The following is a 27,025-nucleotide window of genomic DNA, read 5'->3' on the forward strand; positions in this document are numbered from 1 at the left end:
ATTGACCCGTTCAAATTGAACCTGGTGATGATATTCAAAACCCCAATGTGGGTTGATGTCAGACCAAAGATGGCTGTTTTGATGATTAAAGGGCCCATCTCTAGAAAATGACGCTTCGTCGGAGAACAAAACATGACGCAAAAATTGTCTATCTTCTTGGACAGCATTTAGTAACCAGTTGCTAAATTCATAACGTCTTTGATGGTCTCCGTCAATTAGTCCTTGGTGGAGCGTAGCTCTGTATGGGTGATAGCGATTCTTACGAAGAATTTTCCACACACGATTTGCAGAACAACCCAAATCAGCAGCGGCGTTAGCGCAACTGTGACGAGGATATGCCACAAAGTACGCGAGTACATTGTTATCGAAGTCTAAATCCGGTTGACCCAATCCGCGAAACCTAGGTTGCAAGTGACCAAATTGATTGAAATCGTGAATTGCTCGTCTTACTGTATTTACAGATGGTGCTCCATTTGGATGTCTTTCTGCGAAGATTTCAGTCACTCTTCTAAGGTTTTGCGCTGCTTCTCCATAGTAAATGGCAACTATCTCGGTACGCTCAGCTACTGAATAACGAGGCATTGTTCGAAATATTATCAAACACTGATAATAATCTCCCAAAGTTTTCCTTTAAATACCCAATGCATGTTTAGGATTGACCTATAGCTTCGTGTTTTTTAAATCCGGTCGTTTTTTTAACCAAAGTTTCAACTGGATTAGGTAATTCGGTTTCAATTATCGTTTCAAACAATCGTAATTTGGCTTCACCAACTTGTAAATTTTTCAAGCTCGAATTTTCACTGATAAATAAATTGTTTTTCGTCGAGTGAACAATTTTTAAGGGTTTTCGATGACGGCCTACAACTTTATAATAGAAATTTTTTATCTCGCACCTAGTGGTCGAAAAATAATTTTTCAAAATTGGTGAAAAACATTACCGAAAACGCTCAAATTTCTCAAACTGATGTCCCCCGGTATAGAGAATTGACCTTCCAAATTTGAAATCGGTACTATAAATAGTTTTTGAAAAAAAACACTTTTCCGAGCAAAAAAAAAGACCCTGTATAAATATAACCGTTAGGGAAATATTGCAAAACTTTGCTATTTCTTTATTTAAATTTAGTTTAAAATTTCTCCTGAAATACTGCTCTTAAAAATTTGGATTTTTTCATTTAGAAATCACTTAAAATTTACTTAATTTCGTATTGAAGTCCACGGAAGATATGTGGTAATTCTAGAAATTAGTTATCAATAAAGATATAACACGCTGAAGATGGGCAAACTGCGTTGTAATTATGAACTCATGATAACGACTTTTTCATATATCGAAAAGGACAGACTACAAGAGCGACACTCGTCAGCCGTCTTTGGAGCGGTTCCTTGGGCTTCGTTTTCGACGGGGGGAAGACACTGACCCACTTTGAGATGGAGATGGAGAGGCGCAGGTTGGCCCTCCCCTTTTCCCCCACACTGCCACCCCCCGGTTTTCCGCTGGCAGAAGTCCTCCCGCAAAGCCGAGCGCCCGACACAAGCGCGGATCATCACAGAGCAGAGAACGTCGCTTTCCCGGAGAACGAATGTTTATTATCAAACAACTATTCCCCACTTTTCGTTTCGTTAGGTTTTATAGGTAAGATAGAGTTAAGATCATGCGCTCGGTAAAAAACATTTACCGAAATGAAAAGCGAAATTTTTTAATGTTTGGCGACGAGGGTTGGGAGATGAGAATGGCAATTTCAATTATTTTATTCGGTTTTTTATATAATTTTATTATTTTTTAAATAATTTTATTCGTTTTTTAGTGAGTGTATTCTTTTTTAAGTAATTTAATTTATTTTTTAAATAATTTTCGTTTATTCTAAGCTATTTTATTCATTCCTTATTAGTTTCTTTATTTTTTAAATAATTTTATTATTTTTTAAATAATTTTATTATTTTTAAAATAATTTTATTATTTTTTAAATAATTTTACTTATTTTTTAATTTAATCCCATTAATTTAGACATTCGAGGTAATTTTATTAATTTCTTAAATAATTTTATTATTTTTTATTAATTATGATTTATATTCGAAAGGAAGTGGTGTTACTTTTGATAGAATTCTATTTTTTAATTCATTAATTTTGTTCAAAATCTATTACGAATGAATTTTGAGGTTGGTATAGAAAAGGTTTGGACGATAAGTGGGGTTTCAACGTACAGTCATGACTTAAATATTCATTCTCAGAGGCAAGTTATAGAATTTAAACTTTTTTCGCGCGAGTTTCATTAATCTTCGATATTGATTAAAATAAGTATTCCTTTGTTTGTATTAGAATGTATTAATTTCTAATGCCTGTATTTAGAAATATACTAATGCATTTTATTACGATTACAAAAATTATACTGATATAATAATTGTATTATTTAAAAAATGAGTGCATAAATTATTTATTTAAGTTACCGGTGAGTTGATTTGACATACAACAATCATCATTATTTTAAATAATTTAAGTTACAAATGAGATGATTTTAGTAAAGTATTCATTTTTGTACATTATTAGTATTAATATAAATTATGATAATATTAATTTGAAAAGCAATTAATATTATAATATTTTTATAATTATTTTTGAATTTCAATTATTATTATTATATATTTGTCAATAATTATAATTTTTCAATTTAAATATTGGAGTATGTTTTGCGTGATATAAGGTCACCTCAAGAAATTATTACTAATATTATTATTAGGGTTATTATTAAAAAACCAGTCAAAATATTTAAATTGCATGCTCATTTAAAATGCGTTAAAAACTATTTTTAACCTGTTCAGAGTTTAATAACCAAATTGCCTCGTAAAATGTTATCTACAATAATTTATCTACACGTACTAAATTAATCTTTGTTATGATTTTCGAGGCATTCTGCTTTGACTAATCTCATTTCATCGTGAAACTAAATGCGGCTCAATTGTTTTATCTTTTAATAGAATTGATTGATCCATTTACCATAAAGCTTTAGATTTCATTCTATCAGTTATGCCTCAATATTACGCCGTGTTGCGTCATTGGTTGCCACCGTATATTTTTCGAATGCGTAATTTAAATTAGGAATGCTTTCGTTTATATTTTACGAGGCGTAAAATTGGCCAATTATCAAATATCTTGTTTGGTAAATTTACTTATTTCCTTTTAGTCGTTATCGTATTTTAAACTCGGCTAATCGTACACGTTTTTAAAGAAATCTTTGTTTTGTAGGTACAAAATAGTCCCTTTGACAGTCTGGCGCGGGGTGATTTTAATTTTGAGGGTTAGGAAGCCGGGCCTGTTTAAACACGTTTCGATTTCCCGGCGAAATAACAGCGTTGCCCCCCACCCCTCTCCCGAAAACGCTCCGCCCCCCTCCCCGGGCGGGATAAAACATCTTTCGACTATCCAAAAAAAAGACTCTCCCGCCCGAATAACATCAGTGAGTCACCACCTTCCACGTTGGAAGTTGTTACCACTAGTATCAGCGAGGTATGCTCCTGAACGCCTGTTCCAAACACCACGCGCATAAATTAAGGGCTTAGGAATTTCATTACGTCAGAGAAAATATAGTAAAGGAATAGAAACTATATAAGTAAATTTCCTGTAAATTACATTTAAATTTTTAAAACTTTTAAAAACCATGGTATTTAAGATTGATAAACACCTTGCGAGTTCGAAAGCTCTCGTTAACCGGGGTTGGTTAAATAATAAAACCTAATTGATTTATCTCTTCATGAGTATCTTCGTTTAAAAACGTACTAATTAATATTTAAATTACTTTCTAATATTGCCATTAAATATTTTAATAAACTTATGTTGGCCGTAAATTAAATTAAAATAGCCTTTTCAGTTGAGCCACGTAGCGGCCATCTCGAGAAGCTCAAACTGTTGGATTTTCGTCTGCTAAGTGTTCTGTTTTGTAAACAGTGGCGTAGCCCGGATTTTTTCGGGGGGGGGGGGCGCCATTGAAAAAAAATAACAAAAATAAAAATATTTGTACGTACGACCATACGTTTCTGTGGCCCCTCCCTGGCTACGCCACTGTTTGTAAATACAAATCGTCCGATTAATAGATGAGAATCTGGAAGTTTTTGAATTTCTCACGTTATCCGCTCGGTGACTCTTAAGTAAACTGAAAAGGCTTATTAATATTCCTCTAGTTTATTTGCGATTACATCATGTTTTGCGTCATTGATATTTATTTTGAATGCGAAATAATATTACCATAATTTTAATAATAGACACATCAATAAATCATCCTCCCAGAAAATCGCCAAGAAGTAATATTTCCGAGAGCCGGGACCTGCAAGTCACTGTTTATATAGTGCATGTTAAAATAATGGAAATTTGTCACCAACAAGCGTTCCCTTTTAACCAGGTAGCTTTTTTTGACATCTTAAGGCTTAGCAAAACACGACGTTCTGTTTACATGTGAAAAGTTTCCATTATTTCCACAAGCACTATATAAACAATATCTTGCGGGTCCTGGCTCTCGGAAATATTAATTCTTGGCGATTTCCTGGGATGATGATTTATTTAAGCGTCTATTAAGCGTAACAAATAATTAATAACAAACTGATAAATTACAAGTATGATTATTGATATTTTTCCAATAGAAATATTTAAATTCTAAATTATCCTTCTAATGATTCTTTATATTTTATATTGCCAAAATAGTTTAATCCGAGGGGCAGGTCACTTCCATTTGGGTGCGTCTTAACCATAGTAAAATTATTAAATCAGGGTAATCAAGATTAAAAAATCTTATCACGATTTAAACGAGATTTAATTATTATAATAATGATCTAATCTTTTTAATCAGGATTTAATAATTTTAATCATTTAAATCAGATTTAATCATTTAAATCAGATTTATTCGTTTTAATCACGATTTTATCAATATAATCAGTCGAATCTAGATTTTATCGAGCGCGGTAAATACGAAATAATAATTCTAATCACATATTAAATTATTATAATCAGCTCGTTCTAATCACGCACAATTATAATCATTCGAATCAACAATATAATCATTTTGATGCTCGTTCTAATTTCTAATCGCGATTTAATCGTTTCAATCACGATTTAATCGTTTCAATCACGATTTAATCATATCAATCACGATTTAATCGTTTCAATCACGATTTAATCGTTTCAATCACGATTTAATCATATCAATCACGATTTAATCGTTTCAATCACGATTTAATCATATCAATCAGGATTAAATCAGATTTAAACATTCTAAATATTGATTAAACGTGATAATCGCGATCAAATTAAATTTAATCAAAATAATCACGATTAAAACGGATTTAATATTTCGAGGGGTGCGTCGTTAATCAAGGAAGTGACCTGCCCCTCGGTTTAATCTTCATTTTACAGTTATGTTCCTTAACTATTTATTATTTATTTTGATTCCGGGTTGGCAAAAAATCCAGTATGGTAAATCTGGTTGAATCTGGTGGTTTAAACCGGCTAAAACTATTAATAATTTTTTTTTTCAATATTTATTCTCAATGGATTTAACCAGGGTGGATGAAACCAGTCTGGCTGGTTTTTGCCAACCCTGTAGTAATTTAAACCAAATTAAAGATCTAGTTTAGAAATTCGTTACTGTTTAAAGTGTGATGTTTGTTTGTCAGATTGACGTGAAGAGATGGCAGGTGACGCGGGGAACGGTTCCGTGGACGAGTATTCCTCCGCCGAAGAGTGCGCAGTCAGCCCACTCATGACCCACGAGGTTTATCAGTTGCTGGACAACGCCAATTCCATGTACAACCTCAACATCCTACCGTAAGTTTCGATGTATAACCTCAACATCCTACCTTGGATTAATAATTGTAGTTCTACTATTATTTTTCCAAGATCCTCAAGTTGATTATTCAGAATAACCGCGAAAAACTAGACGAGCGGGTTAGGAAACAAAATATACGCGGCCGCCATTTTCGGTCAGTGTTGCCAATGTTCGAAAGTCGAAATTACCATTGCTGCATCGAGCGTGCGGCATAGTAAATTTCCCACGAATTTCCACACCCCTATTTAGCCCCGCCCCCAACGAAAACTCAACGGAAAACATAGCGTAATTTCAAAAGTTTTGCAAAGTCACCTTTTTAAATTAAATTTTATTGAAATTAGTATTACAGGCGCCTCCGTTACAATTTTTCCAAAATACCAAGACTTAATAAAATACACTGTTCTAGATAATTTTCAGCTTTCTATTGATAGTTAAATTCGCTTGGTTAAATAAAAAAAACGTAGGATAAATACCCGTAGACATGAAAATTCCCTCAAAACCAACGATTTTAAAAAAATTACCTTTCCCGCAGAGCCAAAATAACCCACTAAAATTCCCACAATATGGCAACACTGTTTTCGGTGAAGAGAAACAGTACTGCCAGGCAAAAGGGTTCTCAGCCGGCCACAAAAATAGCAGAGCTGTCAGATTAGGATTACAAGGGTTTATTTACTATTCGCTACGTAATAATGCCATCTATCGGTGTTCAAAATTAGTATTTGTAAAAAAGGACGCGGTAGATTAGGCCTAATAATGATGATAGACCTAAAGTAACGTGGAGTTGAAGTCACGTGTCATTTTTTATTTTGCTTTTGGTGGAAAGATGGTGATACGATGTATCGCATTCAGCTGTCACTCCCGTATCAGTTCCTCGTAGAATTGTGGATCTATACTATTTAAAGCAACTGTCGGCTCTATCATTGCCACCTGTATTATTAAAAGGCCCCTGTTATTAGAGATGGCCATCAATCTATTCGAATCTTCGAAAAAAATGGATTTCGTGGAGAGCGTGGAGCCATCTATAACTGGGAACGGAAACTAAAATTCAAATATGTATAAAATATATTCTAAACAATTACTATAATTGAAGTTATTGACAAATTTACAAACGAGCCAATCAACGCGAAGCATACTTTATGTCCCGCCTTTTGGATCAAAATGTAGCTTCAGCATCTTGTTTTGATTTCGACGCTAGCGACATCTGTTGAAAAAAGAGCTACTTCACCTAGAGCGGACACTTGTCTTAATATATCTATGATTAGGGACTATTGTAATACTTGGGATTAAGCTTATGTAAATAAAAATGGCCAACTTTCCTGCAGGTTGTAATAGTGGAGATTAAGCTAATCGAAAAATAAGTTGTAGACGTAGCCGAATACATGTGGGAGTAGAGCCCCCTGCATGCTATGCGTACGAGCTTATCTATATCAACTTCCTGGAAAGTCGACACCGTACCACCTAATCCTGCCTAGAGTTACGACCTTCAGCTTCCCGTTGCTATCAATCGAGGAAGGGGGAATCGATTCAGGGGGTCAGACAGGCCCGGGTAGGTCTCACAATATTATTTTAAAAACTCGTAGAAGGTGCCTAAATTGTCGACCATTTTTTAACAGGAATTTAGTTTGAAAATGAGTAAAATAGGCTCTTAAATAAAACATCTTCAATTTAGACAGTTCAGTAGAAAATTTTTGCTGTCTTTAATTTACAATTTTAAACTTTGTTTTAGGTATTTATAAATTCATGCTCACTAGTCACTTCTCTTACGCAAGGGTATTCAGTGGCGCACTCCGGATTTAATTAAAGGGGGGATTGCCCCCCTGAGTGTGCCACTGATATTAGCAAAAGTAAATTTACTTTTTATATTAGTGGTTGGGATAATTTCTCACGGGTACTACTTTTCTTACTAGTTTAATGACGTGTGGCAAATATAGATGGCACCAAATATCCTGGTTGTAGGCCAACCGCAGAACACGTTGGCCTACCATCTGGATATTTGCGTGGCAGGAAGAAAACTTATAGGAAAACAGGCGGAAGAAATCCTAGGCCTTTAAGTTAGGATGAAAATTATTTATTCTAACGAAATTTTATTTTTTTAGTGGTGACAATCTGTTCGAATCGCCACCTGGTGTCTCTCATCAACCGGATCCATTCATGGTTAGTCCATATTTTCAAGATTGGGTTAATTAACTAATTAACATGTTGACGGTAATTATTATTGTACATAAGTAACATTATACCATTGAATTGGGAATAGTACCGCTAGAATGGCATTGGCGGGTTCGGGAGTCGTAGTCAACTCTATCATTGAACGAGTGGCGCCATCTATAACTTTCAAAGTACATTAGTGCTATTAATTCAATTGTATAGTATATAGTTCCCCCAGCTAACAGCGGATGGCGCCACCGGCAGATTGAAATTGTCATTCTAGCTGTACTATTCCCAATTCAATGCATAATAACTCCAGTATGAAGCTTGTAGCCTTGCTCATGCATATTTTCTTATTACATCCTTTCTTCAGCAAAGATAAATCAGTAAAACGACTAGCAACTTTGTAACAAGGCAGTTTAAACCTCTTTGTGATTTGAATTTTTCTAATGGTTATTCTTAAGGAGTCAGAGTTCAAATTCAGCCAATTATCTTGTACTCCAAAAAATTCCGTCTGTTGCGTAACCATAGTGCAGCCAAATACGCATTAAGCCTAAAAATGGCAGTATTCAAAATCGTGCGCCAAATTTCCGGAATATCACGTTAACGAAGTTGAGTTAGATTAGTTCATTATTTAGAAATGTTTTGGCGTCACTGTGGAGGATGAAGGGAAAAAAACAATTGAAGTGATAGATCTCAGAGTTTAGCTAGATATTCATTTTGCAAGTAGGCCTCGTTATATAAGATTTAAATTAAATTATTAAAATGAATATTGAACAAAGGGAATTTTTTAAAGTTCGATAATCTTAGAGGAAATATTACAAAAAAATTAATTACTATTAAATACATTATACCCTTATTCATAGGAACAAATACTTTAAAAAGAGTAGTCAATAATTAATTATGATTTTAATTTCTTATCACTCTTTTTGACTGAAAATCGCTGTTAAGTGCTTTGTTGACATTCGCTCTAACCACGGCCAACTTTGATTTCTCGCGCATCTCTCGCGCTACAGCGGCCATCTCATTCGTTGACGTTTCTGTGTTAACCTATGAGCAAAAGATGTGTATGACGTCAGCGCCCCTAGCGGATTATTATTTTTAGTATAGTTTTTACATTGGGGACAATATAACCACCGAGCGTGGCGCTGAACTCCTACACATTATAGTACAGTTTATAGGGGGAAAATCCTTGCTCGCGGAATTTCGACGAATGTGTTGGCCGTAGTAGCGCGAACAGCGCGTGATCAAAGTTGGCCGTGCTCTAACAGTTTAATATAAAATTTAAATATATATCAAGGCGGCCATCTTAAAATATGAGCCAAATAAGGATAATTCTTGGTCCTTACTCATCTAAGGAGAGGTTTTACCCTCAGTTTATATTAAGGACTATTTTCGCTCCTTATTAAGGACAGTTTTTCTTAAGGATAGGGTTAGAATACGAGAATTCGATTATAAGGATACTTTAAATTTTTTAAGGACAATTTTTGATCCTTACGAACGCCGTAATGGATTTTCGGCGGCGTTATCCCACTGGCATATTTTCAATGAGAAGTGCTGCCAGACACACTTTTCGAAAATCTTTTTCCTAGCTTTTCCGAAATTCCGAGACTATTTTGACTTAATAAATGTTGATACTTCAGTATTAATATAATTTTGGCATCGTTTGCTTATATTTTGATAAGTTTATATAAGAAAAAACCGTTCTTATGACTTTTTAATTTGTCTGTAGCAGACGCTAGATCATAGGCGCCACTTCGGAAAAGCTACCACCGTTACGCCACCTTGGGGCCTATTCTGTAAATATTCGAAATCCAATTTTCGATCGAAAACTACATTTCGAACTTCGAGATCTCGACGAATGGTATTCGGTAAAGATTTCAAATAAGCATAAATCAATGCAAATTGTCGAAGTCGATCTCGACATGGTATAGGGTATCGAGATCGAATGGACGCTTCAATAAAAGATACTCGGTTTTTACTCCTCTCTCCAAATTCATCTTTGAAAGAACTATTTCCGGTCGGTCGGTTAAACCATGTTAAACGGTTGGAATGGATAGCCAAAAAGTCATATTTAAGCCAATGGAGACGCGTTCTTGTCGGCGCTCATGAGATTTTTGCGTCAGATAAGAAACGCGTCGGCTCACGTATATAAGGAACATACTAATATTAATTTTCGATAATATATTTTAAGGTAAAATATATAATGTTACTAAAACTAACAAGTATAAGAAGATAATATTATTATTATTATCATCATCCTCTATGGTATAAATAATTAAAATTATACGGAATATTTTTATGTTACCGGGCAATTTTAAAGCTTCTCATGGAGGCAGAGTTAATTCATTTCGTATAAAATTATCTTTCGGAAAAAGATGAAAACTAATTCCTTTAGAACTAAACGTATTACTTTTGCAATACGGTATGCAACAAGTGTTTCCTTTTAACCAGGTAACTTTTTTTGGCATGTTAAGGCTTAGCAAAAAACCGATGTTATGTTCGAGAAAAGTTCCCAGCTTTCTAATATTTCAACAAGCACTATATAAATAGTAACTTATGAGTCCTTTCTGTCGGAAATATTACTTCTTGGCAATTTCTGGGAAAATGTTTTATTTAAGCACCTATTCCCATTCGAATTTTTACAGAATCGCCCCCCTTGACTCGTTTCGGTCGCGAATAAACATCGGGTAATATTTATTAATCTTAAGACAAAAAAATAAACTTCAGAATATTTCTACTACATACTATTACACGTCGCACGATTAGTCATTCGACCTGAACGGGCGCGAAGCAACAAGTTGAAACCTGTTTGGTCGTCTTTGTACGATAATTTTTTGGAATATTTCTACGCGTCGTTATTTTTTTTTACATTATTGTTCGGTTACGTAAAAATCGAATTAATTTTAATATTCAGTAAGTCAGCATTTAGGGATTTCGATTGTGTTAGTGGTGTAGAATTTATGACGCGACAGATCTCGAAGTCTTTAATTTCTTCGAGGCGTCATGGCGGGCGATAGTGAAACGAGGTGGGTGGGGGGTGGGGAACAGGCCCGGGCGTGTTTGGAAGAGGAATTCAGTCGCGGGAAAACCGGTATATGGCTGCTGCGTCAACAAAACGCGCGATAGGCCTAGCGGCTCCTACTGCGACGGTTGAGCAAGTTCTCTCTCGTTATTTTTCCGAACTAGGAGGGGAGGAGTTCCTGTTTGCCTTAAAACTCCCCGAGTCCAGGACCGTTAGTGGCACTAGTAACTCTCGAACAGCCCCAATCATAAGTTTAAATTATAAAGAGTCCCTAATATCAGAAACCCACCGTTCTTATCTATCCTTTTTACGTGATATTTTTAGGTTCCTCTTTAAAATAATATATATATTTATCGAAACGCTTTAGAGTATTTACAAGAAAGTTTAATATTTTAATTTATTAAAATATCAATAAATATTTTTAAAAATGCCCGTCTTGCAGCGAAACATGGATAAACACATAAAAATTAAACTAGAACGGCTCGATTCGGTAAGCATTGGTTTTAGTTTGGTACGAGTTTTGTGTTTAATTGAAATTAGGTGTACAAAGTGTCGTATTGTTTCTAATACCACAGTGAAAATGATATCAACTTAATTTATATTATATTTTTGTAATTTTTTAGAGTGACTACGAAGAGAGAAATTTGAATCCTGCCACAGAATTGCACGTTCTTGAGTCGCAAAGACGAGATCATGACAGCCAAACCAACGACCTGGAAACCACTAATAATGTAATGTACCATTAAATATTTTTAGAAGTAAATGAACCGAAGTTATCTGACTGCTATACTTCCCTAGTTAGAGGCGTTTTCTTTATGATGTTACATTTTGACCTCGAATTTGAAATTTTGGGCGCACCTAAGCCTAAAAAAAACGTGATTGTTTTTATGGAACTATTTTTATACATAGAAATAGCTATACCCACAATTCCCAAGTGCAATTTATCGCGTCGAAAGACCGGGATGGAAATTAGCTTTTATTTGACTCGATTTTATCATCATTTTCATTAGGAAAACGCCCTCAGACTCTGAGCGCTATTTCGATAACTTCGGTTCATTTACTTCTGATATTTTCTTTGATTAGTTTTGTTCCTTACATTTAACTACCAAATTTACGTTTAGCCTAGGATCATGTAATTATCACGTGTAAAGTACAAAATTAAACGGTAAATTAAATTTGGTATCTTGAAATGCAATTAACAAACTTAAAATATTGGGTTTTTTTACATTTTGATTTTATACGTTAAAATTGTTAAATGAACGGCAGTAAAAATCTTTTACCCTAATCGCGTTCGAGCACGTTTTAAGTGCAAACAGGGGGCCTTCTAAAAATCAGTAAGTCGCATTCTTAGGGCTAATCCCTAAGAATGCGACTTACTGATTTTTAGAAGGCCCCCCATCGCCAAAACCCTGATCACGCGCCTGACGTGGGTATGTAATTTGTTAGACCATAAATATATTGCGTAAGTAGGATATGGCAACCTTACCAGCAAAATTTGGTTAGATGTTTTATAACTAGAATAGTGACTTGGCACTCCGTAGCTTTCGCCATTGTGATCATATTTTTTCCCCACGATAAAAACTATTGAAAAAAAAAACTGACGTAGCACTGCCAAGTCCCTATTCCCCTTAAATTTATATTTTTCAAGGGTTTTTATTATATTTCAGTTTGAAGATTTCAATAATCAAGATAACAATCAGTTGCAGTAAGTTAAAAGATTTAATATTTTTTATATTGAAAATTAGCCTGACATTTAACGGTTTTGAATTTGGCAATTTGACATCGGATGTAGCCTGTAGGTCCCGTTGGGGGGCGCTATGCCAGGGGGAATAGGTGATTTTGAAAAAGATCGGTGGTCACATGATTTGGTTACTTTCTGTTGTATGGTTAAAGTATTGGAAAAATCAGGGAAATATTCATGGGAAAGCCAGGAAAAATCAAGGAAATATTCATGGGATAACCTGTAATAATAAGGGAAATATTCACGGGAAAACCTGGAATAATCAGGGAAATATGGGAAAACTAGGAATAATCATGGGAAATATTCAGGGGAAAACTTGGAATAATCAGGGAAATTTCCATGGGGAAACCGGGAAAAATCAGGGAAATGTACATGGGAAAACCTGTACATTTTATGGGAATAATGAAATAGCCAGGGAAATCGTTTTCCCAATCGTTGTAAAAAACATAATTAAATAAGTTAAAATGATATTCTTTTAACCAACTTTTTTTAAATAAATCGGAAAATTTGTGGATAACGAATAAACAATTCCGAGCACTACTAGTACCATATGTCCGATTCCAAAAGTCATCGGATGTCAATTTATTTTCCCCTTACCTTGTGCATAGAAACTACAAGAGTCGATGAAAAGTGTTACGGGCTCGGTACGCGCAAAAGGTTCTCCGTTCATTTCCGCTTGAATCTAATTAACCTTTTCAGTTTACATAGAGTCACGTAGTGGCAAATGCGAGAAGCTCATGAACTGATGAATTTTGGTCTGCTAAGCAGACGCTTTATTGAAAATCGTCTGCTTAGCAGACGAAAATCCAGCAGTTTATGAGCTTCTTGCATTTGCCACAACGTGGCTCTATGTAAACTGAAAAGGCTAATTGGCCGTCATTTCCAAAGCTTTTTTTTATTGGACCAGAGATAATCGGAAATGAAGGGAGAACCTTTTGCCCGTGTCATCTTAGTAAAGCACGTACAATGGCAGGGCCTTCCATTCCTGTGGTAGTTTCTATGCCTTGTGAAAACTCGCATTACGTCGTCTGCTACCTCGTCTTCCCCTTAAGCTTAAGAGAGTTGAAGAGCAGCGAGGGGCTAACCACTCTTAGAAAGTCTGTACACCGGATTACGCTTAGATTAGCACTGCAGGGACTTGAAAGATTACGCGTAATCCCATTAGTACAGTCAAAGGTACGGCTCTGTACACCGATTACGCGGAGTGATCAGCCCCTCGAACAGCAGAATGGGGGAACTAAATTATTACTAACTTCGCGGTTTTGATTTTTGACTAGCTTCAATAGACACTTAAATAAATCATCCTTCAAGGAAATCGCCAAGAAGTAATATTACCGAGAGCCAGGACCCGCAAGGTATTGTTTATATAGTGCTTGTGGAAATAATGGAAAATTTTCACCTGTAAACAGAACTTAGGGTTTTTGCCAAGCAGGGTTCGTACACGACCTGGAAAACATGGAAAAGTCGGGGAATTTTAAAATGATTCCGAATGGTCAAGGAAAAGTCGGGGAATTTTAAAATGATTCCGAAGGGTCAAGGAAAAGTCGGGGAATATTAAAATGATTTCAAAGGGTCAGGGAGGGGAAAAGTCGGGGAATAGTAAAATGATTTCAAAGGGTCAGGGAGGGGAAAAGTCGGGGAATAGTAAAATGATTTCAAATGGTCAGGGAGGGGAAAAGTCGGGGAATTTTAAAATGAACCCAAAAAAATCAGGCAAATAAAATTTTTGAAAGATGTATTAAAAATACTTAATCCAAATTTTTCGAGAATTACCTCAAAACATTAATTTATTCTACAAAAATGGTCAGGGAAAATATGTCAATTTGGTCAGAGAAAACTTGGAAATGCCAAGGAATTTAATTCCAGATATTTTGTACAAACACTTGTTGCATACCGTACAGGGGAAAAGTGTTAATTTTTCAACAAGCACCATATACTCGATAACTTGCGGATCCTGGCTCTTGGAAATATTACTTCTGGGCGATTTATTTAAACATCTATTTCAGCAAGTCCGAGCAACAAACACACAAGGAGGACGCAACCCGTTACCCGTCCAAAGTCGTGCATTTTCTCGCGTACAGTTTTCATTGGTTAGACGCTTTAGCGCCTGCTGCCGTCGGAAGGGATAAATTCGGAAATTGTCTTCCCCCTTTCCGTAAAACGTTCAGCGTAAAGGTTCATCCAATGAAATTTGTACACAACACGGCGTTAGCGTGTTTAAAGGCTAGCTGCGTTCTCCTTGTGTTTATTGCTCCTAGATTTCAGCAAGTGATTTCAGTAACTTCGATTTACCGCTAATGTCTCATCTTGCCAATCTATTCCGTTTCTAGCAAAAATGACCGCGGATATTACGATTTTGAAGCCACCTTTCACGGAACTAACCAAACCAATCCTGCCAAAAGCACGCCGTGGACTGTAAGTTTGCCATTCCATTTCTCACACTCTTTTTTAGAAACGTTTACTGGGCGCCGCCTTTATCGTACAGGCAACCGACGAGCAAGCCCCGAGGGGCTGATCACTCCGCGTAATCGGTGTACAGAGCCGTACCTTTGACTGTACTAATGGGATTACGCGTAATCTTTGAAGTCCCTGCCTTTGGCAGTGCTAATCTAAGCGTAATCCGGTGTACAGACTTTCTAAGAGTGGTTAGCCCCTCGGCAAGCCCTCTACCGCGGAAATTTCATCCCCCCAAAACCGGTTTTTCCATCACCCTCCCCGTTGGTTTAAGGTTTTATTGATGCCGTCATCGAGGGTGGGGTGCATTTGGCCGACTCCGCATTTGACCGACTCCTCATTTGACCGACTTTTCATTTGGCCGACTGCTCATATGTCCGAATGCCCATTTGGCCGACAGCTCATTTGGTCGACTTTTCGGTCGGCCAATGAGCAGACCATATGGCCGACTACTCATTAGGCCGACTACTCATTTGGCCGACTACTCTTTTAGCTGAAATTCTGGTCGACCAAATGAGCAGCCCGTTTGACCGACTGCTCATTTGTCCGACTGCTCATTTGTCCGACTACTCATTTGACCGACTACTCATTTGGCCGACTGCTCATTTGGCCGACTGCTCATTTGGCCGACTGCTCATTTGGCCGACTGCTCATTTGGCCGACTGCTCATTTGAACGACTGCTCATTTGAACGACTGCTCATTTGAACGACTGCTCATTTGAACGACTGCTCATTTGAACGACTGCTCATTTGAACGACTGCTCATTTGAACGACTGCTCATTTGAACGACTGCTCATTTGAACGACTGCTCATTTGAACGACTGCTCATTTGAACGACTCCTCATTTGACCGACTGCTCATTTCACTGACTCTTATACTGTAGCCTGTCCTTATCTATGTCTTTAGTGTTAGGTTGACTTATAGAACGGGCAATGTATTCTAAGTATTGGCGCCTGACGGCGCCGCGCACTCGCTTCGCTCGAGCGCTGGGGGGCCGGACCGGCGCCCCCCCAGCCCCGTTCTTTATAACCAAGCTGGGCCTTCTAAAACGCGACCTAGAGGACAGTACCTAGCCAAACGCAGCTAGTATCGTCTAAATGACATATGAGCAGTCGGCGAAATGAGCAGTCGGCGAAATGAGTAGTCGGCCAAACGAGTAGTCGGCCAAACGAGCAGTCGGTCAAACGAGCAGTCGGCCAAACGAGCAGTCGGCTAAATGAGTAGTCGGAAAAATGAGCAGTCGGTCTAATGCACCGTCCATTTGGCCGACTGCCCATTTGGCCGACTGCCCATTTGGCCGACTGCCCATTTGGCCGACTGCCCATTTGGCCGACTGCCCATTTGGCCGACTGCCCATTTGGCCGAATTCTCAGTCGGCCAAATGGACAGTCGGACAAATGTTCAGTCGGTCAAATGAGCAGTCCATTTGGCCGACTGTCCATATGACCGACTTCTCAGTCGGACAAATGTGCAGTCGGCCAAATGGACAGTCGGCGTAACGTGTATTTTGTGGTCGGCCAAATGAGAAGTCGGCCAAACGAAACTCTCCCGTCATCGACACCCTTTTGTAACAGGGCGGCTCACAAAGAGCACAGCAAAAACAAATTAAACAAGTTGGCAAGCCAAAATATACCTCTCCTCGGAAGAGTTTTTAATTTTCAGCGAAGCGTAACTGTATCCGTGGTTCTGCGGTAGAACGCTCACCTGTCGTGCAAGAGGGCTCGGGTTCGAATCCCGGCCGATTAAAAAATTATACTACACCCAATGACAAAAAGAGGGCGCTTTTGGAAAAACCTTTTCCCTGATTCTAAGAAACTGGGTACGCAGTGATTACCCTTTGCCCCGAAAATGCGAACGCGTTCGCAGGCCTGACAGACAGACAGACAGACACGGTGGTTGTATAACCCCTCCTAGGGTACAAAGTCCCCTCGGAGCTAGGTAAAAATACATGAAAGAGTATCATTAAAACAGATTTGGTCAAAAATACAAATTCGGTAGGGTAATGGCGGTCGATTGGGGAGGCGCGTTTAAGCATAGACTAAGGAAGGTTTCAGAGTCTATAGGCGTATATTCAAAGGTGGCTAAAAATGTCGACCAACCCTCTGAAATTTTAATTTATACGCAGACGAATGAATTTCGTGTTTTCGGTTTAAAATCATGTGCTTTTTCGACGACGCGGGACGAAATAGCAGTTTCTTATTGGTCTTTCATATAAATTCAAATTTTCTGAGTTAGTCGGCATTTTTACCCACCTTTAATAGACGCCTATAGGCATTTCCATTAAATTGCGTGGCCTTCTTATTAACTGTTTCTACAATTAAATTAAATTTTAGTCATCCTGTTTCTTTTATATTAGTTTTAACTTATCATTAAAACCGCGAATTTTTTAAAGAAATTACAAAACAATTTATTTTTATTTATTTATTTATTTGTTACAAAAAAAACAATTTTGTAAGTAATGTTTTATCATAAGCCTATCATAGGATCCCCATAAGTAAAGGTCAAACATAGAGCCCCATGTTTACGGCATAAGCTTCGTGCGTAGTTTAAATTTTGCTCAGAAGTATCGCCGCCTACCGACCGAGTTTTAAATTGAATATATGAATGCTGTTTGCTCGTTCAAAATTATCTCTGCACAACAGCTGAAAGTTTCAACCGATAAACATATAAATTCGTCTGTTATATCTTCACGTATTTTGTTCTCAGATATTAAGGCAGATGGCGCTATATTTCCTAAGCTCTAAGCCTATTAGACGATAGGGCAGTAGTGACATTTTCTACCTCTAAAATATGATCTTACTTGGTAGAGCAGCCACGCTCGTGTTGATAAATACCACACAAAACGCGTCTAAATTTCAAATTTAAAAAATAAATACCTTCAGAAACGACTAAGCCTTGGCTACGGTGCTGAGGGCTTTGCGGCGGAGTTTTCTCCCGCGTGGTTCTAAGTTTAAAAACGTTCGCGCACGGCTTGTGCGCATTCATAACGCATTTCGCGAAATTTATTTCAGAAATGCGTAGTTGAGGACGTAGCCACTACAGGGTTGCCACGGTACCTGATAAAACTGAAATTCCTGGAAATGCCAGGGAATTTTAAAAATTAGTCTAAAAATCAGGGAAAATAATTTCAGTTGAAAGTAAGAAACTTTTACTAAAATATAGGTTTAAAAAATACAAAATCTTGGCGCAAAATAAGTCAGGGAAAAATCTGCGGAGATTGTAAGGGAAAATCTGGAAAAGTCAGGGAAATTGACTGTAAAAAAACTGTGGCAACCCTGCACTAGGAGGTGCATATTTTGAATACCTACCTCTTAAAGGGAATATAACCTCTGGTATTTCTGTCGCCCAATCGCTGATTGTGAAAGGAATAAAGGAAACTGATGGGGTCTTCCATAATGAACGCGTTGGAGGTTCTATTCCCTTTAATAACTGGTTTGATCGTCAAAATTTTGGCCTAGATCTTTGCTTAAGGGGACCTTATGGTTTTATCTAAAAACTATGATTCATATTTTTGGATATGGATTTCTCGATCAGTATTCGCCAATGTTGGATAAGTTGTTCGTTTCGTTCAACTTGCCGTGTCCAGTGAAATTCAGCTTTGGCAAAGAACCGCCCTTCGGCTGCGTCATCCGGGCCACGCCCTACTTCAAACACGCCGAGAACGCCCACTTCCCCGTCCTGCGCTGCCTCAACCACCAGTCGCCCAAGGAACCCAGCAACCAGGGTAAGTCACTCAGCTGCTCACGTTGATTACACTTTAAATACGTAGTCTTCGTTGACCTTGGAAAAAGTAGGTCCGCCATCGTCTGCCGTAGGCCCGGGCTTGTATAGGCTTTGCCTCTGTGGTTGCCTACAAACTTTGCGTTGCGAAATAAATATTATTATTAATTTGAAACATCGCCATTTTGAATTGAACCGTATAGATTAGTCCTAGTGAAAAAATATCGCGTGCACGGGCCTTTATAATAAACTAGGCTACGAACGCCATATAAATTTTGTTTGCCTGCACCGAGGGGCTGATCACTACGCGTAATCGGTGTACAGGCTGTAATCTTATCGTAGTCCTCGTAAACCCAAATTCCGTAATCGGTGTACAGGCAAATTTGAAGTGAACAGCCCCTCGGCCTTGACTCTTGAAATCTTGTCATTGTCCAGAATCTAGATACGAAAGAACCTAGTGGCTAGAATTGGCGAACTTAAAATGCCAGAAATAAATTGAATACGAGGGGTCGGACACTTGCCATTATTTTGTACGGGATTTCGTAGAAATTTTGGCGATTTTATCATTACTTTTTGAAGTGATTTTGGGATTTCAATGTTAATTTACCATAGAGTTAAATGATTTTGCGATTTTAGACAAAGTGTACGGGATTTTGGTAAATGTCCGACCCCTCGATTGAATAAATATCGCATGCACGGGCCTTTTTTTATAACATTCGCTTTTGCCGTTATGAGCTTCGTGCGTAGTTTAAACTTTGGTCAGAAGTATCGCCGCCTACCGACTGAGTTTTAAATCGAATGTGTGAAAGCTGTCTGCTCATTCAAAATTATCTCGATATAAAAGCTGAACGTTTCAGTTAAAGAACAATCATATTCAGGATTCGTCTGCTATTTCTTCACACATTAAGTTGGCAGGTGTTAAAGTAGATGGCGCCTAGGAGTAATACACACAAGGAGAACGCAGCTAGCCTTTAAACACGCTAACGCAGTGTTGTGTACAGATTTCATTGGACGAGCCTTTACGCTGAACGTTTTAAAAAAAGGGGGAAGACAATTTCCGAATTTTCCCCTTCCGACGGCAGCAGGCGCTAAAGCGTCTAACCAATGAAAACTGTACGCAAGAAAATCGACGACGTTTGACGGGTTGCGTTCTCCTGGTGTGGGGTGCTGTGTTTGTTGCTCCTAGATGGCGCTATATTTTCTAAGCTCGAAACCCCTAATGTGTTTTAGCAAAAGTAGCGTAAGACCCAAAAGTGTGTCAGCTGTACCTTCGCCTAGTCACACTATAGACTACAAAACCTACTAGTTGGAATAGTACTAGCAACTTTATATTTAGTCTATAGTTTTTCTCTTTTCGATTTTCTCGCCCGTTGACATACGTTCTAAAACGCCTCACTCGGCGGCGCTGGAGAACCTCGATTTTGATGACGTATTTTCCGACCCCCCTTCGTTTCCCTGTTTTACTTTGCGACCAACTCTCATTAACTACTATACCGTTCTGACACACTTTTGGGTCTTATGCTACTTTTGGTTTTAGTAGTAGTAGTAGTAGCATATGTAACATAATTACTCATAAGTATGCCACTGTACCTTTATTCCATTCAAAAATCTTCACTAACGGTTGGTTTCACCACGAACTAATAAAAATGTGGACTACGTGAGATTTTAACCTTTTTATTCATCCTAGCCAATGGAAAACCTCTAAATTGAGAGAATTATTTGTGTCGGAATTTACGTTAGCCCAATGTAGCTTTATTGAAATTTATAAACTCGCTCGGTATTTTAAAACCCATACCAAGCCTAGAAAAGTTAGGCCTAGGCTCAAAAGAATCTGCATAGACTCCAACCTTGTAGATGCGTCAGAAAAGCTCAACCTGAATTTCAACAATTTTTTCCAATAAACCCGCTTCTTTTATTTAACAATGCAAATTTATTTTAGAACCTGAGTCTCCGAGAACTTCATTAATTTTCAAATTAATTACATTAACAGAACTTGACACTATATTGTAGTTCATTTTAGCTCCTAAGCCCTGGTTGCTCAAACCGGTTTCTTTACTAAAAAAATGGCCGTCCCTTTATCAGACGTAGAGCTAATTGCTCGACGGCATAATCGGCATTTGAGATTCGATGACGCAATATCAGGGTTCGTACAGAACCTGGAAAACCTGGATAAGTCAGGGATCTGTAAAATGGAGGAAAAATGTCAGGGATTTAAATAATTTCGTAGAAAGTCAGGGATTTTAGTTAGTCAACCAAAACCACACATTAACAAAGAATTTTGACTTAAAATAATGTCCTAAAATATAACCAAAAAGGTCAGGAATATTGGGAAAAATTGGTCAGGGTTATCCTGGAATAGTCAGGGATTTTAGATCAGAAATTTCGTACGAACCCTGAATATCTGTGAAACAACCGTTAGTGAAGAAATAGAGCTAATGGCATACTTATGAGGAATTATGTTACATATGGTAGTAGTAGTAGCAGTAGCAGGGTTTGTGGAGAGATGGTTGATATACTCCGATTTTTTCCCATAGTATAGCTTTGATAACGCCATTGGAAAATATAGATGGCGCTGTCATCGCTATGTAGCCCCTTTGAAAAGTCGACCACTTCTCTGCAGCACATAGAAGTATAGCGGTGAAGCTCATTCGCTATCTTATTTCCAAAACCACGTATCTTTGCACAAATGTTTTTAAAAGATACTTGGTTTTGGAAATAAAGTAGCGCACTGATGTTTTGTAGCTATAATTGCGAGTTTACAGATTAGATTTTTAAAGTTAAATTAGAATATTGATTTGAATTTATGGAAAAATGTTATGTAAGAAAACTTTAAAAAAAAACTTATTTGAAATTTCCGACTTATTTGAAATTTCCGATGTCATTTTACCACTATTTAAAGACAACTAAATTGAAAAACGAAAGCACAGCACCGATAAAAATCATTGTTCATAAAACTATATTTACCGCCCGCAATTTCGTAAAATTTATAAAAAGTATCGCCTTCTGATAAAATGGAGTAGAGTCGAAGACGCAAAAAATCTTTCTTGATATGACGAAAGCAGAGAGCTGATGACGAGCCCCTAAACATAGCGCTCGCTGCGCCTTCTGGCGCAGACTAAGAATATTAAAGAGTACAAAAATCGGAGTCTATCAACCATCTCTCCACAAACCCTGGAAGTAGTAATACTGATATTAAAACTGGTGTGGTTTCGGCAGGATTCTTTCACACAGAGCACATAATCCGTTGCGACTCGTCGGATGCCGTCTACGAGAAGAACGCCGCTGGTCGGCTCAGCGTAGTGGTGCCTTACTCCCGGGACGAGCATGCCTTGGCCCATCAGAGGTGCAAGTACCTCAACTACTTCTTCACTTGTTTCAGCAGCTGCGTCGGCGGCATGAACCGCCGCCTGATCGTCGTCGTCTTCTCCTTGGAACACGGGTGAGAAACGCCCCTTTCCCTTCAAGCCCTATCGCGACGCCCTCTTTCGGTACATGGATTAACAATAACTCACAGGGATAGTTATCTTACATAGAACTATCATTGCCAGCCAAAATACGTTTGCTACAAACTCTTCCCCTCTTACAGTCCTGCACTCCCCACATTCCGCCCCAAAAACGATTCAAATCCGGAAAAAGTAACGCCATCTCGTGTCTGAAATCGACACTATGGTTTTTTAATATGGTTTTTAAAAATGGCGATTGTCAGTAAAATTGACTAATAGACGCTTCAATAAAACATTTTCAGGCAAATCGCCAAGAAGTAATATTTCCGAGAGCCAGGACCAGCATGTTACTGTTTATATAGTGCTGGTTAAAATAATGCAAACTTTTCACTTGTACGGTATTCAAAAAGTGTTTCCTTTTAACCAGGTAGATTTTTTAACGTATTAAGACTTAGCAAAAACATGAAGTTCTGTTTACAGGCGAAAGTTTCCATTATTTCCACAACCACTATATAAACAGTAACTTGCGCGTCCTGGCTCTCGGAAATATTACTTCTTGGCGATTTCCTTGAAGTTGTTTTAATGAAGCGTCTATTAGTTCAACCATAAGTGTGACTGGACCACTTAATTAAAGCAAGTGTCAGCTCTAGGTGAAGTAGCTCTTTTTTCAACAGATGTCGCTAGCGTCGAAATCAAAACAAGATGCTGAAGCTACATTTTGACCCAAAAGGCGGGACATAAAAGTATGCTTCGCGTTGATTGGCTCGTTTGTAAATTTGTCAATAACTTCAATTATAGTAATTGTTTACAATATATTTTATATGGGATATATAATTTAGGTGAAAGTTCACTAAGTAGAGTAAAAGTGGTCTAAATATAATTCTCTATAATGGCTCTATGACGACGTTATTGTTTCGCTATTTTGAATTGTAGCTTCCGTTCCCATTAATAGATGGCTCCACGCTCTCCACGAAAGTCAGTTTTTTCGAAGATTCGGATAGATTCATTGCCAGCTGTATTATTGAAAGGCCCCTGTTATTAGAGATGGCCATGAATCTATCCGAATCTTCGAAAAAACTGACTTTCGTGGAGAGCGTGGAGCCATCTATTAATGGGAACGGAAGCTACAATTCAAAATAGCGAAACAATAACGTCGTCATAGAGCCATTATAGAGAATTATATTTAGACCACTTTTACTCTACTTAGTGAACTTTCACCTAAATTATATATCCCATATAAAATATATTGTAAACAATTACTATAATTGAAGTTATTGACAAATTTACAAACGAGCCAATCAACGCGAAGCATACTTTTATGTCCCGCCTTTTGGGTCAAAATGTAGCTTCAGCATCTTGTTTTGATTTCGACGCTAGCGACATCTGTTGAAAAAAGAGCTACTTCACCTTGAGTCGACACTTGCTTTAAGACAAATTGGCCTTAAGATTTACCAAACGTTTGAAAAAAATCGGTGCGTTACACCTCGGGCACCAACTTTGATCTCTCGCGCTACAGCGGCCATCACATTCGTTGACGTTTCTGTGTTAACCTATGAGCAAAAGATGTGTATGACGTGAGCGCCCCTAGCGGATTATTATTTTTAGAATAGCTTTTACATTGAAGCCAATATAAAAACCGAGCGTGGCGCTGTACTCCTACACGTTATAGTATAGTTTATAGGGGGGGAAATCCATTGAGTTGGGAATATTAATCTAGAGGTCCAATCAAAACGTCGGATTTCAGTATTTCGCGAAACAAGTTTTTAAAAATAAGAATACTGTCGTCTGCTCCCATCGGCGTCCCAAATGACGAGGAAACGTTATCATTCTACCCGTGTCGCCGTCTATCTCTCAATGGCTCGTTCAAATAAGACGCGTTTTCAAGCAAAAAGATTTTTTTTCTTTAAAATAATGGATGGCGCCACGGATCATATGATAACGTTTGCTCGTCATTTTAGAGCAGACGGCACATTCGTATTTTTCAAAAACTTGTTTCGCGGGGAGCAGATTTGATTGGATCTCTAGATTAATATTCCCAACTCAATGGGGAAATCCTTGCTCGCGGAATTTCGACGAATGTGTTGGCCGCTGTAGCGCGAACAGCGCGTGATCAAAGTTGGCCGTGCCTTGGTAATCGGATTTTGTCTCCTGCTAAAAAAGCCACAGGCAGCCATTTTGGAAAAACGTTTTTACTCCGACTCAAACTATTCGTCACCACAGAATCGGAGTAAAATGACGTTATAGCCTTATTATTCTTACCCTAAACCGATATCCCGGAACAAGCGAAAGGAAACCACCTAATAAAAGTTATCTCGTATCATGTGAAGAAACACAGTCCTTGGTCAGAAGGCGGTCGAAGTGAGAATCTGCGCTTGTCCAGGACGAGACCGACTCAAGTTCGAGAGACTCTACGCTCGGAAGATGGACATTTTGAACGCTCAATCCAACAACGCCACTCCAGACTCGAGAAGCGCTGGTGAGTCTTCACACAAATTTATCCCATTTTTATTAAGGTTGCTTTTCACTAGCGCTCAAGAAAAACGCGTCAACGCCAGGAATTCCCGTTAGGCCTAACGGGAATTTTTGCGTCGTGACGTTTTTTTAGGTTTTTTATTTATTACTGGGTTGCCACAAGTAAGGGAAAATCAAGGGAATTAAAAATGGGCAATTTTAAGAATTTGTAAAAATTCAGGGAAAAGTCAGGGAATTTAAAAATGAGCCCAAAAAGTCAGGGAATTTAAAAATGAGCCCAAAAAGTCAGGGAATTTAAAAATGAGCCCAAAAAGTCAGGGAATTTAAAAATGAGCCCAAAAAGTCAGGGAATTTAAAAATGAGCCCAAAAAGTCAGGGAATTTAAAAATGAGCCCAAAAAGTCAGGGAATTTAAAAATGAGCCCAAAAAGTCAGGGAATTTAAAAATGAGCCCAAAAAGTCAGGGAATTTAAAAATGAGCCCAAAAAGTCAGGGAATTTAAAAATGAGCCCAAAAAGTCAGGGAATTTAAAAATGAGCCCAAAAAGTCAGGGAATTTTAAAATGAGCCCAAAAAGTCAGGGAATTTAAAAATGAGCCTAAAAAGTCAGGGAATTTTAAGAATTTGTAAAAATTCAGGGAAAAAACAAGGAATTTAAAAATGGGCCTAAAAAGTCAGGGAATTTTAAGAATTTGTAAAAATTCAGGGAAAAGTCAAGGAATTTAAAAATGGACCTAAAACGTCAGTGAAACGTCAAAGAATTTTAAGAATTGGTAAAAATTCGGGCACCTTTTGAAAGTAATTTTACTCTAGATCTATGGCAAATTCTATTATCATTTATTTCCTTGAAAGTTTGGCAAGTTTTTTCAACATTACAATAACCTTTTTACTGAAATATAGGTCCATTTAAATTTATTTACTTCTGATAAAAGTGAAATATAAAATACAAATTTTGTTTTAAAAAGTCAGCGAAAATCTCTTAAAATGGTCAGGAAACGGGAAATAGTCAAGGAATTTGAATCTCAAAATTTTGTGGCAACCCTGTATTATTTAGATGGAAAAAATATAGGTTAAAATCCACTTACGACGTTAGTAAAGCATATTTTGTTATTCTATTTCCTCCAAGTGCCGGATTTTGAAACTTTTTAATAGAATTAGGAAAGCAGACGATATTTTACAGGGTTTCCATGCATATTTTGCTCTAATTTATTTACCACCAAACAATATACGGCAACCCTTAGGTAATTTGAACCTATTTATTAAATAAATCGCTTTCGTTTAGGGTCGCTGGAAGGTGCTTCCACCTAGAAGCGATATTCGGGAGCGTTTTTTTTTCGTGATAGAAAATAAAAAAGAGGAATAGCAACACGAACTAATTATTCGTTACCGCCTCAATTTTGTTATCAATCGAAGCGCGTGCGTTTAAATTACCGAAATATAAAGTTTTGTTATTTGAGTATTAAGCTGAACACTGCATGGTTGTCTTTAAATTAGCGGAAACTGACAGAAACACGCCGCCGTTCGACGATGCTGAGGAACGACAGCCGCCCGAGAAGAGAGCGCGAATGGCGGAAAATGAACCGGATCGCGTTTTGGTGTCCGTCCAATTCTGGGTAAGTCGCCGACGACCACTTTGCCGACACTTTTAAGCTGCACTTATGCCAGGACTAAATGTAAACAGTTGGTAGTGATGTATTTTCGAACAGCTAAAGATTACTCAAATAATTACCGAGTTTCAATAACCTAGTGTTCGTACGGGGTCAAAATAAAGTCCGGGTCGGGGTCGGGGTCGGGGTGGGTCTAACCCCGCGAAAAACAAGTCGGTGTCGGGGATGGAAAATTCTTTGTATTTATTAAGAATAGAAAAATTATAAAAATACCCCAATTTTACGATTTAAGATTAGATAGTGTATCTTGTGTAAGCCAGCCTCTGAGCCTAGGGACTATTAGTAATAGTCTTAGTCGATAGCTACGCCGCAAAATTTTCGTTTTCAAAACGAAAACATTTTCGATCTATCGAAATCTGGCAGCCTTGCCTGCCTTCCGGCCTGTATCTCCATACCGAAAATGGCCGACGATTACGCCGCCGAAAATATTTTACAAAACTGATCGGCGGCATTTTTTACCGTTATTTTGAATTATCGACTAGGACTATAGTAAAAATAGATAAGATAGGTAGATTTTAAAATAGAGGTCTATAGCTTATAGGCATTGTTATT

At 37.7% G+C, this 27,025-nt stretch overlaps 1 protein-coding gene across 3 annotated transcripts in view; it reads left to right on the top strand.

Annotated features, from left to right (window-relative positions):
• The first annotated feature begins 1,543 nt into the window (after window positions 1–1,543).
• LOC149959531 (tumor protein p73-like) overlaps window positions 1,544–27,025 on the top strand; it is a 29,584-nt gene continuing 4,102 nt past the window's right edge. Inside the window, exons 1-10 of one of the 3 annotated variants that reach the window (XM_090166481.1) lie at window positions 1,544–1,630; window positions 5,656–5,806; window positions 7,904–7,961; window positions 11,601–11,708; window positions 12,645–12,682; window positions 15,049–15,133; window positions 18,708–18,897; window positions 22,110–22,332; window positions 24,664–24,812; window positions 26,301–26,419. In XM_090166481.1, the coding sequence (XP_090022607.1) occupies window positions 5,670–5,806; window positions 7,904–7,961; window positions 11,601–11,708; window positions 12,645–12,682; window positions 15,049–15,133; window positions 18,708–18,897; window positions 22,110–22,332; window positions 24,664–24,812; window positions 26,301–26,419 (1,107 nt within the window). In that variant the 5' untranslated portion in view covers window positions 1,544–1,630; window positions 5,656–5,669. Of the gene's footprint in view, window positions 1,631–2,134; window positions 2,229–5,655; window positions 5,807–7,903; window positions 7,962–11,090; window positions 11,468–11,600; window positions 11,709–12,644; window positions 12,683–15,048; window positions 15,134–18,707; window positions 18,898–22,109; window positions 22,333–24,663; window positions 24,813–26,300; window positions 26,420–27,025 lie in introns of those variants that run through there. The other 2 variants (XM_090166482.1, XM_090166483.1) reach the window with 2 other exon arrangements.

This window comes from Leiobunum rupestre, chromosome 2 (genome assembly GCF_980474605.1).
Source record: "Leiobunum rupestre chromosome 2, qqLeiRupe1.1.hap1, whole genome shotgun sequence".
Classification (NCBI taxonomy): Eukaryota; Metazoa; Arthropoda; class Arachnida; order Opiliones; family Sclerosomatidae; genus Leiobunum; species Leiobunum rupestre.